This window comes from Papio anubis, chromosome 8 (assembly GCF_008728515.1).
Source record: "Papio anubis isolate 15944 chromosome 8, Panubis1.0, whole genome shotgun sequence".
Lineage (NCBI taxonomy): Eukaryota > Metazoa > Chordata > Mammalia > Primates > Cercopithecidae > Papio > Papio anubis.
The window spans coordinates 75220351-75234200 of NC_044983.1; the positions used below are offsets into that span (position 1 = coordinate 75220351).

General features: G+C 39.8%; 1 protein-coding gene across 1 annotated transcript in view; it reads left to right on the forward strand.

The window, feature by feature from the left end:
* Positions 1-2587: 2587 nt before the first annotated feature.
* STMN2 (stathmin 2) overlaps positions 2588-13850 on the forward strand; it is a 55722-nt gene continuing 44459 nt past the window's right edge. Inside the window, exon 1 of the mRNA XM_003902892.5 lies at positions 2588-2959. Within this exon, the coding sequence (XP_003902941.1) occupies positions 2941-2959 (19 nt within the window). The 5' untranslated portion in view covers positions 2588-2940. The remainder of the gene's footprint in view (positions 2960-13850) is intronic.

Sequence of the window (13850 nt, forward strand, 5' to 3'; positions counted from 1 at the left end):
GATACTGGTTGTCCTTAGTTTACATTGTGCAAATGTAGTACCTATTCTTTGAGTGTCCACCCATTCCCATCAAAACCATTTGCTTCAGGAAAAGCCGATCTCATCTCCAGACCTCTGGTGCCAACTGTATCTCTATGGTTAGATAAAACAGCAAATGCACTTTTATTATTAGAGCCAGTTTGAGTTATTTTTTCAAATTTTTTCAACAAAGCATGATCCAAAATACACAAGATCATATTCACTGCCCCAAATTAATATTTTCTTAAAGAGATACGTGTTATATTTTCCTTCACCTTCTATTTTTTAGACGTTAAGGAGAAGCTTGGCTAGCATCACAAAAGTCTGAAATTTCATCAAATAAATCTTTGTTGAATAAATTAGCTGAACAAATGAATGAATAAGTGAATAACATATTGAATATGAAATAATTTTTCTATTCATATTTTGCCCTTACTTTCCCATGTGAATATGCATGATAGCATATTGTAATGATAAAAGAAAACAAAAAACAATTTGATAATGGCACAGCCATTTGAATTTATTTGGTTTTTCTTAGCTGATTGACAATTTTACCTAATATCTTTTTATTCTATGGTAAACCGTATTAACCTACTCTCTTCTCTGTTTGACATTATTTAAAAATAATTCATAACTGATGTTAGGTGGCTAACACCTAGAAAATCAGAAATAGAAAAGAGTCACACATATGACACTTAGGGCAGTAGAATGAGGGTTCTGTTTTCCTCATAGTGATCAAAAGTGCAATCAATTTCATTCAGCAGCCAACTACAGTTGTTAAAGACATTAATGTTATGACTTAGGGCCCTTATTCTCCAAAGCAGCTGAGGAATGTATAGAGATGACACACAGCCTGAGGGGAAAGGGTGTGGTGGGGAGAAGAGAAATACTTTGAAGATATTAGTCACACAAACATGCTGAAGATCCTTCACCTCATGAGTGATAACTACTCCAGTGAGAGGTGATTAACTCTTACATTTAAAGTGGGAAATGCCTATATATACAGAGAAAAAGGTTATTTATTTCCGGACCCTGTCAACTTCCATATCACTCTCTTGCTGTGTCATAGTCACAGACCTGTTCAAAGACAGGAACTGTAATTTCTAATCTTCCTGTTCAAGAAATAATTTTATTGATCTCCACTTCATCTTTTATTTTCCTCATGATTCAGCAGGTCAAAATCGTTCCAGTTCCAGTAGCATCCTATCATTCAGCAAAATGTCTATGAGGTTAAAATGTCTTACAAGTAAGTAGGAGGTGAAGAAATTTATTTCAGCACCAAGGAGAGTGCCCTGCTATTTTAAAATGGTTTTATGTGTTTGAAACTGTGTATTGTTCCAGAGGACAGAAAAAAAAAAAAATTGAAATGTGATTGGACAGAAAGCTGCTAAAAGCTTATTTTAATAAAAAGAAAAAAATCTATTCATTTTTCTGAAATTAAAAACTTGCCAGGGTTTCATACCTGTTCATGATTGCAACAATGTGCTCTTCTTTCAGCTTTCAAGTATGTCAGAATTAGCGATTCTTTGCCTATTTTTCTAATATTAAAATCAGTTTCTGAATGGAATTAGACTGGATCAATAAAGTCACAGAAGTGTTAAATTAGCAGTAATTAAAAGCTTCATGCAGCAACTGCTAAACTTTTTCTCACCATTTTCAGAGCTGTGCACATGGTAAATGCCTCAGTATATATTTAAGTCAAGTGAAAGAGAACAAATGAATGACTGGCATCCATTAAGTGAGAAGGAGGGACTAATGAATGCCTTGTTTGTAATGAAAGTCATTTTTTGCAACTAGTCTCAAAGATCCTCACATACGACATTGCTCAATCCAAAACTTGAACACATCTTTCCTGGGCCTACATAAATGTAGTGTCTCTGGATCTCAGAAAAATAATGCCCCGGACCACACCTTTCATCTCTTCTAAGTTTTCCATGTAAAGCATTCTCCTTAGAGCCCTGGAAAGGTTACTAAAATTTTGACCCACTTAATCCTACACCTTCAGGGCAACATGGCATTCACCTATGGTTTCCTTAATGCCCGAACCAGTCAGCCAACCTGGTTCTGCCCTGTTAACAAATGGACAGGACGCAGGCCCCAGAGGTTAAACTTTCCTCCTCTTCCCCCATGTCCCCAGGTGGACCATAATTACCATCCCTATTCTCAAGCAACCAGGCAGCCCCTTCCTCTGTGCCAAGGAAAGAAAACACCATGCTTCCCTCTCCTGAGAGACCTTCAAGAGTTTAGAGATGCCTAGGTCCAGGTGTGCTAAAAGATGAAGGACAATAATGCAAGTCTGCTCTGAGCTGCCACCATAGCCAGACATAGGGTAGCCCTGAAAGACTAGAACCAAGAACAGAGCCAAAGGTGAAAGAAAATATGAAAAAGTGAAAACACAGTGTTTAAACAGAATTTTCCAAAAGCCTGCATATAGTGAGGACTTCTCAAGCCTCTGAATCCTTTTCCATTGAATTGTGCAGTGGCACATGTATGAGCAAAGTCAAGACTCCTGGCTCCTAGGTAGGCACAGCCCAGTTCTTAGCTCCTAGGAAGCTTCAGGGCTTAAAGCGCCACTCTACTTGGACTGTACTATCAGGCCCCCAAAATGGGGGGAGCCGCCAGGGAAGGACTGATTTCCATTTCAAACTGCATTCTGGTACTTTGTACTCCAGCACCATTGGCCGATCAATATTTAATGCTTGGAGATTCTGACTCTGCGGGAGTCATGTCAGGGGACCTTGGGAGCCAATCTGCTTGAGCTTCTGAGTGATAATTATTCATGGGCTCCTGCCTCTTGCTCTTTCTCTAGCACGGTCCCACTCTGCAGACTCAGTGCCTTATTCAGTCTTCTCTCTCGCTCTCTCCGCTGCTGTAGCCGGACCCTTTGCCTTCGCCACTGCTCAGCGTCTGCACATCCCTACAATGGCTAAAACAGCAATGGGTAAGGCACTGCGCCTCGTTCTCCGTCGGCTCTACCTGGAGCCCACCTTTCTTGAGCTCTAGAAGCATTCAGAGATATTTTATAAAGAAAAAGACGTTAATGGTAACACAGGACCAGGAAGGACAGGGCAGTTCTGGGGGAGGTGGGAGGGCAGAGAAGAGGTCTATGGAAATCTAAAGCGAAGAATTTCTTTTAAAAGGTAGAAGCAGGTAAGTTGCTCTCCTGTGGGTAGAGAATTTATTCTGTTTCCATATTTAAAAATTAGTACTCAGTCCTGAGGGGAGGAAGCTACCTTAACTGTTTGCTTTAAATGGGCTTAAGAGACGTTTTGGAAAGTGCTTTATAACGACCTTTTTCTTTTCTTTTCTTTTTTTTTTTTTTTTTCTTCTCTAGTTTAAGAAGAAAATAGGGAAGGGGAGAAGGGAAGGTGGGAGAAAGGAAAAAGAAAATTGCAAAGTCAAAGCGGTCCCATCCCGCTGTTTGAAAGATGGGTGGAGACGGGGGGAGGGGATGGAAAGAACGGGGCACATTTTACGGTATTGTCTGGTCAGAGAAACCGCTAGTCCTGGGGTGCAGTGCAGGGAGGTAAGACGCCGGGGGACAAGGGTGGGGGCAGGACCTCCGCTCCTTTGTTTTAGGGCAAGGGAGGGGAAGGAGAGAGGAAGTCGCGGAGGGCGTGGAGGGCGCGGGTGGGCAGCTGCAGGGGCGGGGAAGCGCGCGGTGGGTAGGGGTGGAGGGACAGCGGCTTCGAAGGCGCTGGGGTGGGGTTTCTTTGTGTGCGGACCAGCGGTCCCGGGGGGAGGCACCTGCAGCGCGGGGCGCACAATGCGGACAGCCCCACCCAGTGCGGAACAGCGCAGCCCCGCCCCCCGCCCGGTGCTGCATCTTCATTCGAAAGGGGGTCGGGTGGGGAGCGCAGCGTGACACCCAGAAGCCCAGCCCTGCGGGGACAGCGGCGCCACGCCCCGCGCTCCGCGCTCCCTACTCCCCGCCGCGGCTTCCAAGAGAGACCTGACCACTGACCCCGCCCTCCCCACTCTGGCCTCATTGTTCTGCTTTTGAGAGAGATGGGAAAAGTGGGTTAACATTTTTCTTTTCGGAAGCACATTACATAGAGTGTTTAGACATAGACACAGATAAAGGGTTCTTTGAAGACCTTTGATCGTTTGCGGGAAAAGCTTCTGGAACCTAGACATGTGTGTGTATAATAATAGAGATGACATGACACCGTAATATAAAGCAAAAGAGGTCAAAGTCTTAAGTTGAGCCACGCGAAATTTCCGTTTTGTGGGTCAGACAGTGCCAAATATTGGCAATTTCATAAGCTCAGAGAGACAGACAGTAGAGACACAGGATGACCGGAAAAGATTCCGGATTCAGGGCCTTCATCCGCAATTGGCCTTGTGCCTTGAGTGCCCATGATTCTGGCGCTCAGTGGCCCCGGGGTGGACAGGCAGGGTGGGGCCTGGGGTCCTGTGGCAGCTGGAAGCACGTGTCCCCCGGGACTCGGTTGCAAGATGCGGAGACAGGGAAAGCTGCCGAAAGAGCTCCATCTGCGCGGCTCCGCCCTGCCCCACCCTCCGCACGGAGCTAGGGAGACCTCAGGCTTCGAGACTGGCGGGGAAGAGGAATATGGGAGGGGCAGTTGAGCTGTATGCAGTCCCGGAACCTCTTTTTTCAGTCCCGCAGTCCACAACGGTCCAAGCACCCCCTGATGTGCACAGACCCCCGGCGTGGCTCTCAGCCCCAGTACCGAGCTCCTCCCAGCTGAGCGAGTGGCTCTGCAGAAAAGCTGGCTCGAGCCCCGCCCGGCCACACAAAGGCGCGGCCCCACCCAGCCCCGGCGCGAGACAGCAGAGGTGACCCCTTCCCAGGGATTCAGGGAGGGCTCTCTCTTCTTGCCCACCCACGGTCCGCGGAGCTGGGGGCTTTTTTTCCCCCAGCCCGAGCCCACCGCCCACCTCTGTTCTCTATGATTTTCCAGAATGGAGACCCCCCGAGGGGCTTCTGTAAGGAAGACCCTCGCTCCTCCAGCGGGGCGCGGCTCGGCCCTACCCCTCCCAGCTGAGGCCCAGAGCCGCCTACCGCTGGCCGGGTGGGGGCGCACGTGGGGATTGGGTGCGTGGAGCGCAGCCAGCCCTGCAGAGTCCCGCGCCGCGCCCTGCGCTCCCCTCCCCGGAGCTGGGCGCTCGCCCCCGCGGTGCAGCCGGGGAGACCGGTTTCTGCGCAGTGTCCTGAGCTACCCCAGCTTTCCACAATTCGCAGTTCACCCGCACGTCCAGAAAGGTTCTGAGAATGGGTGGTGGGGGCGATCTCGCTTCGCTTTCTGCACCCCTCAGAAAGGTTTCCGCTGCGGGCTAGCGGCTGCAAACTCATCGTCATCATCAGTATTATTATCATTTAAAATCATTATTATTATTTGATGATTCAGTAGCCTTATTTGTTCTCATTTGTTCAAAAGGGACGCGGATTGCTCTTGGTTAAGGATTAACCCTTGTTGCGTTCACTTTGCTTCCTCCTAATTGCCCTCATCCCTTTCCCCCACGAAAAGGAAATTTTGTCTCCAGATGTTCATTTTAAGTTATAAAGCAAATATATTTTTGCTTCCTGCCAGCATTATGTATGTTCATGTGGCTAAGATACATGTGCAGGTGCTTGCTAAGAGCAGGGTTTGTGTGCCAACGATTGCTGGAAAATTCTCTGCAGAGAATTGTTTGTGGCTGCAATGGATGAGAATATACATATATAATTGAGATGTTGTGATCTTCAACATAAGGTTATATCTATAAATATATAAATATAGTTTATGCACAAAATTTTAAGTTTTTTCCCCGCGAAACTATTCTTCCAACTGCTGATTCTTGATACAGCCTCAATCCTACACAGATACATGGATCGTGAAATGGTAGCCTCCATCCCAATAAAAATCCCACCCCAAATACGACAAACGCAAGGATCCTTTCTGGCCATAATTTAACTGCATTTGCAAATCATGAAAAGAACACTACTTCTGCAGTATTAAAATAATAGATTTTGAAATTAATTCCAATTTCAAAGACAATCAATTAATTATCAAGGCGAGTGCTTTTTTCCTGATTCATTAAACAATTACGTATTCAGCATGATTGTAAGAGGTGCATATAATACTCCCCATTATCTTTTCTAATGAAGTGGGCACCTTCTCAATGGATATATAAGTAACTAGAAATGAAAAGCTGAGGATTTGGTCAGGATTTCAGGATAAAGCTGAAAGAAATGGCAGTAGTTTATCAATTAATCTCATGTATTTAGTTTATACCAGGTGAGTAAGCTGAGCCTCTGACCCAGTGTAACACGTTGCAGGTAGCTAGAATGATAGGATAAATTAATAGATCTGGTGGTGTTTGTCTATGCATGTTAACATTCTCTGAAAGAAAGTATCTTTTAAAATGATAATTAAGATTAAGATTGGACAATTTGATAATTAAGATTGGACAATTTGTGCTATTAAAATCTAGAACTTTAGTCATAATTCACAATGTTTTTACAATAATGTGACTTACAGATTTATAGTAAATTTTTCTATTCTAAAACAGAAATGAGTGTTTTTATTGTTAGAGCTATTACCTCGTTAATATTTTTAGCAAACTTTTATTTGTCGCATTGAAAGCAGTTTTAATTACTTTGGGTTTTTATTTTTCAAATTACTAATGGATAGACTGTGGAATAAGCATTTGATCATTTGGCACAATGTGACTTCCCATCAAATAGCTCATGCTCAGTGATTTAAAAATGCTACAAGAGGCTACATTTTACTCAGATTCAGGAAATATCCTTTCAGAGTGCCACAAGGCTGATTCATATAATAAAGTAGTTTTCTTCCCTATAATTTAAGATCAAGTACTTAGATCTGTAAATACCTAGCAGTAGCTATCAAACAGAATTTTAAAGTTAAATCTGTACAACTAACAATGAAGTGGAAGATTACACTGTTATCTGTACAACTAACAATGAAGTGGAAGAATCAATTACATATTGAATGGAAGATTTTCTCATTGATAAATTCAGACCATCTTTAGGAAAATTCCGGATTTATCAATCACCATTATTTTTTACTTCAACTGAGTATGACTGATCATATGCTCAGGCTACCTTGCTAGCTCATTGCTCACAAGAGCCAGAAAAAAGCTGGCCTCCGAGCCCGAGGAAGCTCACAGCACAAACCTAGGCCTGGGCGTGGCCACCGGGAGCTGCTGATAGCGAACCCCAGCTCACACCAGTTTCTTTTTTGGTCGTGGGAAGAAAAACACATATTATCCTGTTGTCACAAGATCTGTGACCTTATATGAAAAATTCTAGAATTTTTTCACTAAAAAAAGAAAATACTGAATTAGCCAGTGACCTAGATGTTTTCAGAACCTAGACTGGTTCTGTCAGTTGGAAAACCTCGGTGTCTGCATTAACTTTTCACCACACTAGAGGGCAATCATGTTCTCTAAAAAAGTAGATGATTGATGTAAACCTAGTTCCAAATATTAATTGTTTCATAAAATCTTTTCTTTTACCAGGAACATTCAAGTGTTTATTCAATAAGCTGATGCCATGCTTTACCCTAGTGGATGAACAGAGCTTGTGCAATTTTCAAGGAGACAGGATGAAATGAGTGGTCATAATCTGAAAGTAGATACACATCCTGGTTAATAATTCCCTGATGGTTTTACTTCTCAGTTTTACTACATTGTTCCTATAATACCATTTATGTTACTTCTGAGATTTTGTAGTCGATAAATAGTAGAAAAAAGTCAGTAGTAATAGCAAAATTATTTAGCAGCCAAATATTTTAATGCTTAAAAATAAAGGAATAAATTAAAGAAAATCATTGTTTACTTCTTCATCGATCTGAAATGTGCCCCCTGTTCAGAGCACATCTGAATATCAGAGTCTCCACCTGCAGAGAACATGCAGGTTAGTGAGTAAAACAGGCAGGTTTGTGATACTGAGGAGGTGTACCAAAAACTGACTGCTATTATTTTTCCCATCTTCTAAGTCTGTCTTTCTTTTCCATTTAAAGATACTTTTTAAAATCAAATCCAACGTGATTTCAATCTAATTTTATCAGATTTCAACGATTATTGAGCATCTCCTTGTAGTGGTGTTCTGTTTATTAGAAAGTCGATGTTAATTTTAATGAAGTAAGAGGAAATATAAAGCATAAAGTAATTTGGGGTATCATCAAAAATGGATTTTTTAAATGTATGCATTGATAGAATTATTTTTCTATTATATTTTATGTAACTCTAATCCATCTGTAAAATATTTAATAGTGTCATATTACTGTGTTCCTCAAACTTTGATGTGCATATGAATTACCTTTGATTTTCATTAAAATGCAAATTCTGATTCAATACATCTGACTTGAGGCAGACATTCTGTCTTCCGAACAAGCTCCCAGATGATGCTGATTCTGACCACCAAACACATCAGTTTTAGGGATATTAACTTGTAATATACAGGTACCCCTCGTAGTAAGCTCTGGTATTATGCCTTAACATTTTTAAATCCATGGCAATCTTTACAAAATATTTTACTTCTGAACTCATATACCTAGGGATTTTATTACTCTGGGAATTATGTGTTCTGCACCATCACTCTCTCTTAATTGGATTTTTAAAATTATATTCATATTGCAGGACTCAGCAGAAGACCTTCGAGAGAAAGGTAGAAAATAAGAATTTGGCTCTCTGTGTGAGCATGTGAGAGAGAGAGAGAGAGAAAGAGAGAGAGAAAGAGAGAGAGAAAGAAAGTCTGCCTAAGAAGAAATGAATGTGAATGCGCCTTGTGGGACAGTTGACAAGGATGATAAATCAATAATGCAAGTTTACTATTATTTATGAATAGCAATACTGAAGAAATTAAAACAAAAGATTGCTGCCTCAATATATCTTATATTTATTATTTACCAAATTATTCTAAGAGTATTTCTTCCTGAATGCTATGTGAGAAAATTCTTAAGAATTTATTGAGTATGACTGTATATTTGAAAAGAGTGTGAGTGTTTTCTTCTGCTTATCTAAGTCAATAAAGGATCTTCATTATTCAATTCTAACTTTCTAAGAAAGTCAACTTACAGATAAAAAAGAGGATCTTCAAGGAATAGCATCAAAGACATAGTCAGGTCTCCCATGCAGTGACTGGCTGACCACGCAGCCATCACCACCTTTCTGGAAATGTTATGCTGCAAAAATAATAAGATACCTGAAATATCTCAAATTAAAAATATAGCATTTCCCAAATAGGGCACTAAAAACATGATCCCAAATAAAACTAGCTTCAGGGTTTGCAGAATATACTGTTACTCAACACAAAGTTGGACTAAGTCTCCAAGTTAGCCATTCAGTTGTTAACAGTTCATTTCAGGGTCTCTCAGAAGCTGGGAAACTTTCCATTTTTGCAATTTCTTGTACATTGAAGGAAAGGAAGACACACTAAGACAGCATTACAAAAGTAATTCATGTTTTAAATGTTAAATTCTGGCAGTCGGGCGTGGCTATCTGTATAACCTCATTTGGAGATGACAAAAATCTAAACTTGAGGACCTCGAGCCAGTAAGTCTTCCTATTTCTTTACTCGAAAATTTTCCTGCAATGGTGCTTTCTTTCAACAGTTTTTCTGGTGTATTCATATATTCCAGATTCTCTATGGGAAGTAACTTTTATCGATTGATTTAACCCTTGTATAGCACATATAACATGCAAGGCAGTGTTCTAGGAACTTTCCACATATTAACTGTGTTAATCACCTAACAATCCTAAGAAGTAGGTTCTATTACAGATATGGAAACTGAGGCACAGAAAGTTGAAGTATCTTACTCAAGATCACACAGTTAGTCAGATCCAGAATTTGGGCCCAGGCCATCTGGCTTTGGAATTCATGTTTCACCAAATCCTGCTAGTCTCGTATCTGTTCCATGTTAGAGGTGCTCGCACTGCAGAGGTCACACCTGTGATACCACCATTTTATTTAAACAGACCTGAGATGGTCTTCTCCTTTCTGATCACAGACTCACCTTGAAGAGAAAATACTTCCAAATTGATGATTAGTTTTAACAGCTTACCTGGAGCTTATTCAAATAATTGTCATGATTTAGGTTTTGGGAGAAAGAGCTATGAGTCCGTGTGGGTTGTAATGTATGAGACACGTGGCATTCTGCAGGTTCAGCACAGCATCGATTTCTGGCATGAACACACTCTGATGACCAGTTCCAGAAATAACGTTGACTTAATCCTCTTAGTCCCATCACAGTTAGCACATTTCAAAATGGTTCCTTAACTACTTCCATAGGCCACAGATATTTAGTTTTAACATTTTGTTGAATAAAATTAATTTACACATGCACATTTAATATAACAGATATTATTTCAAGATTCTCTTCATATTATTACCACCAAAGCAGGCAGGCAGGCAGGAGAAAACCGTAGGAAGGTTCTGAATCCCTTGTGAAACATTTTTAATTATCTTTTAATAAAGGAATCAGGCCCTGTCATTTGTCAAGGAGACATTTGCAGTAGTAAAACTTGTGTTTATAATAACCATTTTTATTAGTCATGATTAAAGATAACATTTTGTGTACATTTGTTCTCACAAAACACTTTTATGTGAATGTAAAGGTTAATTAATGCATTTCAGCAATCATTTTGCTAGTCATCTGGAAATATAGCTTCTCTAGGAATTGTACTTAGAGAAGGAGTCACATATTTTACTATAAAACGGTAACAAAAATATTTTAAGTTTTTCCTCACTTGTTGTTGACCTCCAGAGTAAAATACTTAATACTCTGGAAAATTGTAGGTTTCAAAATTTATTTATGGCAAGAAATAGATAATTGCAGTTCTCATAGAGCACATTTAAAATAATTTATTTTTATAGAGCAAGAATATTGCCTAGGACTGAATTTTTTTTTACAAAGATTGTAAAACAAGGCCTGCAAGAGTGCCTATTTAGCAGTTATTCTTCTGGAATAATTATATTTTGGATGTTGGAGTTTGTACATTATCCATTAGGACAAGTACTCAATATAACAATAGATCATCAGGATAATAAATCTGTCTATCTTTTAGTTGTAAGTCTTTATATCAGGATAAAGAGAATTGAGTAAAATTTATCTAAACCTAGTCCCACAAATACTTTTACAAGAGAGCGTGTTAAAGTGTAAATTAAATTTTTATTAGCATTCTACTCTGTCTTTTGGAAGATTTTTTTTTTCCCTGTGAAATGCAGCCATAAAGTTTAACTTCCATTAACAAAGCTGCTCACGGTAAACCTATTATAATAATAGTTTTCCAGTTTGGGCTTCCTAGTGAGGAGCAACCTAACTCACATGAAACAACCCCAATTTATAATATATTGACTGTTACAAAACTGAGACCAGAAAATCCCATCATGATGGTACTGTTATCATTTCCAGACTCTCAGGGGAAGAACATCAATCATCTGAGACACTGTTAGGATAGACTTATTGCAGCCTCCCTGGTAACTCTGCTTCAGAACATAATTATTTTTATTACTGCAGAGTTATTTTTATTTCCAACAAATATATCTACTGTTATTATTTCAGTCTTACAGCTTTATCTGAGAATTTCCAATTAGCACCCTTCTCATAATAATTCTTCAAACACATGAAAAATTACCAAAGTTGTTCTAGTCTTTTGATGACATATTACAATGCTCCTGCACTTTTGTCACTTTAAAAATTATCTTTTTATTCTACTTCTGATGATTTTTTTCTTATATAGTTTTTAAAAAGGAGCAGGTAAGCACAGAAGACTAAAAAATGTTCGAAAGAAAAATTAAACCGCATGATCTATCTATATGGGACCTTGCCTTTTTTAGAAAACATTCACCTGCTTCATTCTTTTTAATCTTCATATAATCCTCTGAGATGGGCATAGTACACAAGTTGTCTTATTTAAAGATTGGTGAATTTAAGCTCAAATAATTTATTCAGTGGCAAGCCTCAGAGGCAGACTCGGGACACAGGTCTAATGTATATTATATATATAGTAATATATATGTATTACATATAATAAAGTTGTGTATACTATTTACCTATTATAAAATATTTATATGTAATATATAAATATGTTATATATCATGTATGTGCCTATTTCATACATATATACACATTCATACAAAATAAGGTTTAGCACTCCCTCCACTGTCCTGTCATAAAACATGCACAGTGAGAAAAGCCACACACTAGGCATATTTGTCTTCAGTTTAAAGTCATTGATAGTCAGTGTCACTAACTAAAGTAAAATGGATTGGAGCACCAGCTTTGTTCTGAAGCCTGTGCTAGGTATTACGAGAACAAAAATAAAAATGTTCCTCACTCTTAGTGGATTTAGTCTTTTGCAGAAAAAAAAAAAGATCCTGTACATGTCAAATGTATAACTATAAATGGAAGTCACCATCTCACAATTTCACCATCTTAACAGTTTTATTATACTGCCCTACAATATTACAAGATAGTACATAATGATACACTAGCAATATCAACTAGGAAGTACTAAGATCCACCAAAAGGCTGAAAATTTTAAATATTTAATGAGTCCATCAACCAATCTGGCCAGATAATTCTTTAATTAAAATGCCTCCCAAATTTTACTGAGAATCAGCAGTGTTTGAGGAGCTAGCTTCCACCCCCAGAGGTTCTCACTGCATGGGTCTGAAGCAGGTCCCATGGATTTGCATTTCTAACAAGCTCTCAGGTGGTGCTGATGAGGCTGATTCCAAACCACACTTGGAGTAAACCTAAAATAGCAGTGACCTGTAAGGTCCCCAAGCAGCAGGCCAGGACAGCATGTGAGTTACCTCTTCTCTGGAACTCTGCAACAAGGCATCAAGAGGTCAGAGCCTAAGTTCCCATCAGCTCTGCCTTTCTCCACCAGTGCTGCTGGTGCTGCATGGAAGGAAGAGCCCAGAAGGGATTCTGAGTTTTAGTCTTTACTCCCGCTGACTCACCTTGGTCAGGTCAATTTTTCTCTCTGTTCCTCTAATTCAGCATCTGTAAAATAGCCATGTGAACTGCCTTGTCCATATCAGAAGGTCTTTTTCAGACTCAGGGAAACAAACGTGAAAGTGATTACTGTCTGTCAAGAATATATATAATATATTTTTGTGTATATATAAATATAAATGCAAGAAGTTGAGTTTTTAAATTGTCATTAGATATAATATAAATACCCATGTGCATGCATTTAGAATGAGTAAAGAGGAAATAAGGAGCACAATCAAAAACTGAGTCATTTGCTTTTTGAAAAATACTTTCTAAGTAATGAAAAGTGAAAGAAAATGTTACTTGAGTCCCTCTGACAACAGCATCAGACATTTTGCAGTTCTTGTGATTAGAACCCACCTGGCCAGCCCTTCTTCCTCCTAAAGAAGAGCCTTCTTCTTCTTAAATGAACGTTGGCTCAGAAGAAGCAATTAACTCATCCATCGTTTTATTATAGTCAGTCCACACCCAACTTTTCCCCAACTCAATCTGCTTTAAGGGAAGGGTGGTAAGTGGTGGCCCAAGATGGCAGCCATCAAGCTTAGAGAATCTCTGGAAGCAGGGGTGCCCCCAGCAAGTAGACACTGAAAATAGGAGAGGGATGATAAGCCAGAGATAAAACTCAGTACTTACTTTGCTTCTGGTCCATGTCTACCCCTTCCTGGCACAACCTTGACACTCTACCCTCTGGGTCCACCTTCCTGAGATGGTGCAAACTCTGCTTAGACAAAGCAGCCCATGTCCAAATGTGTTAAAGTTTAGTTTAAAGCTGCCTTCAAAAGTTAAAACAGAAGTGTAAAGCTCTGTGCAATTAAAAGTAATCAGCTTGTCTTGGAACTCAAAAGAATGTAAAATCCT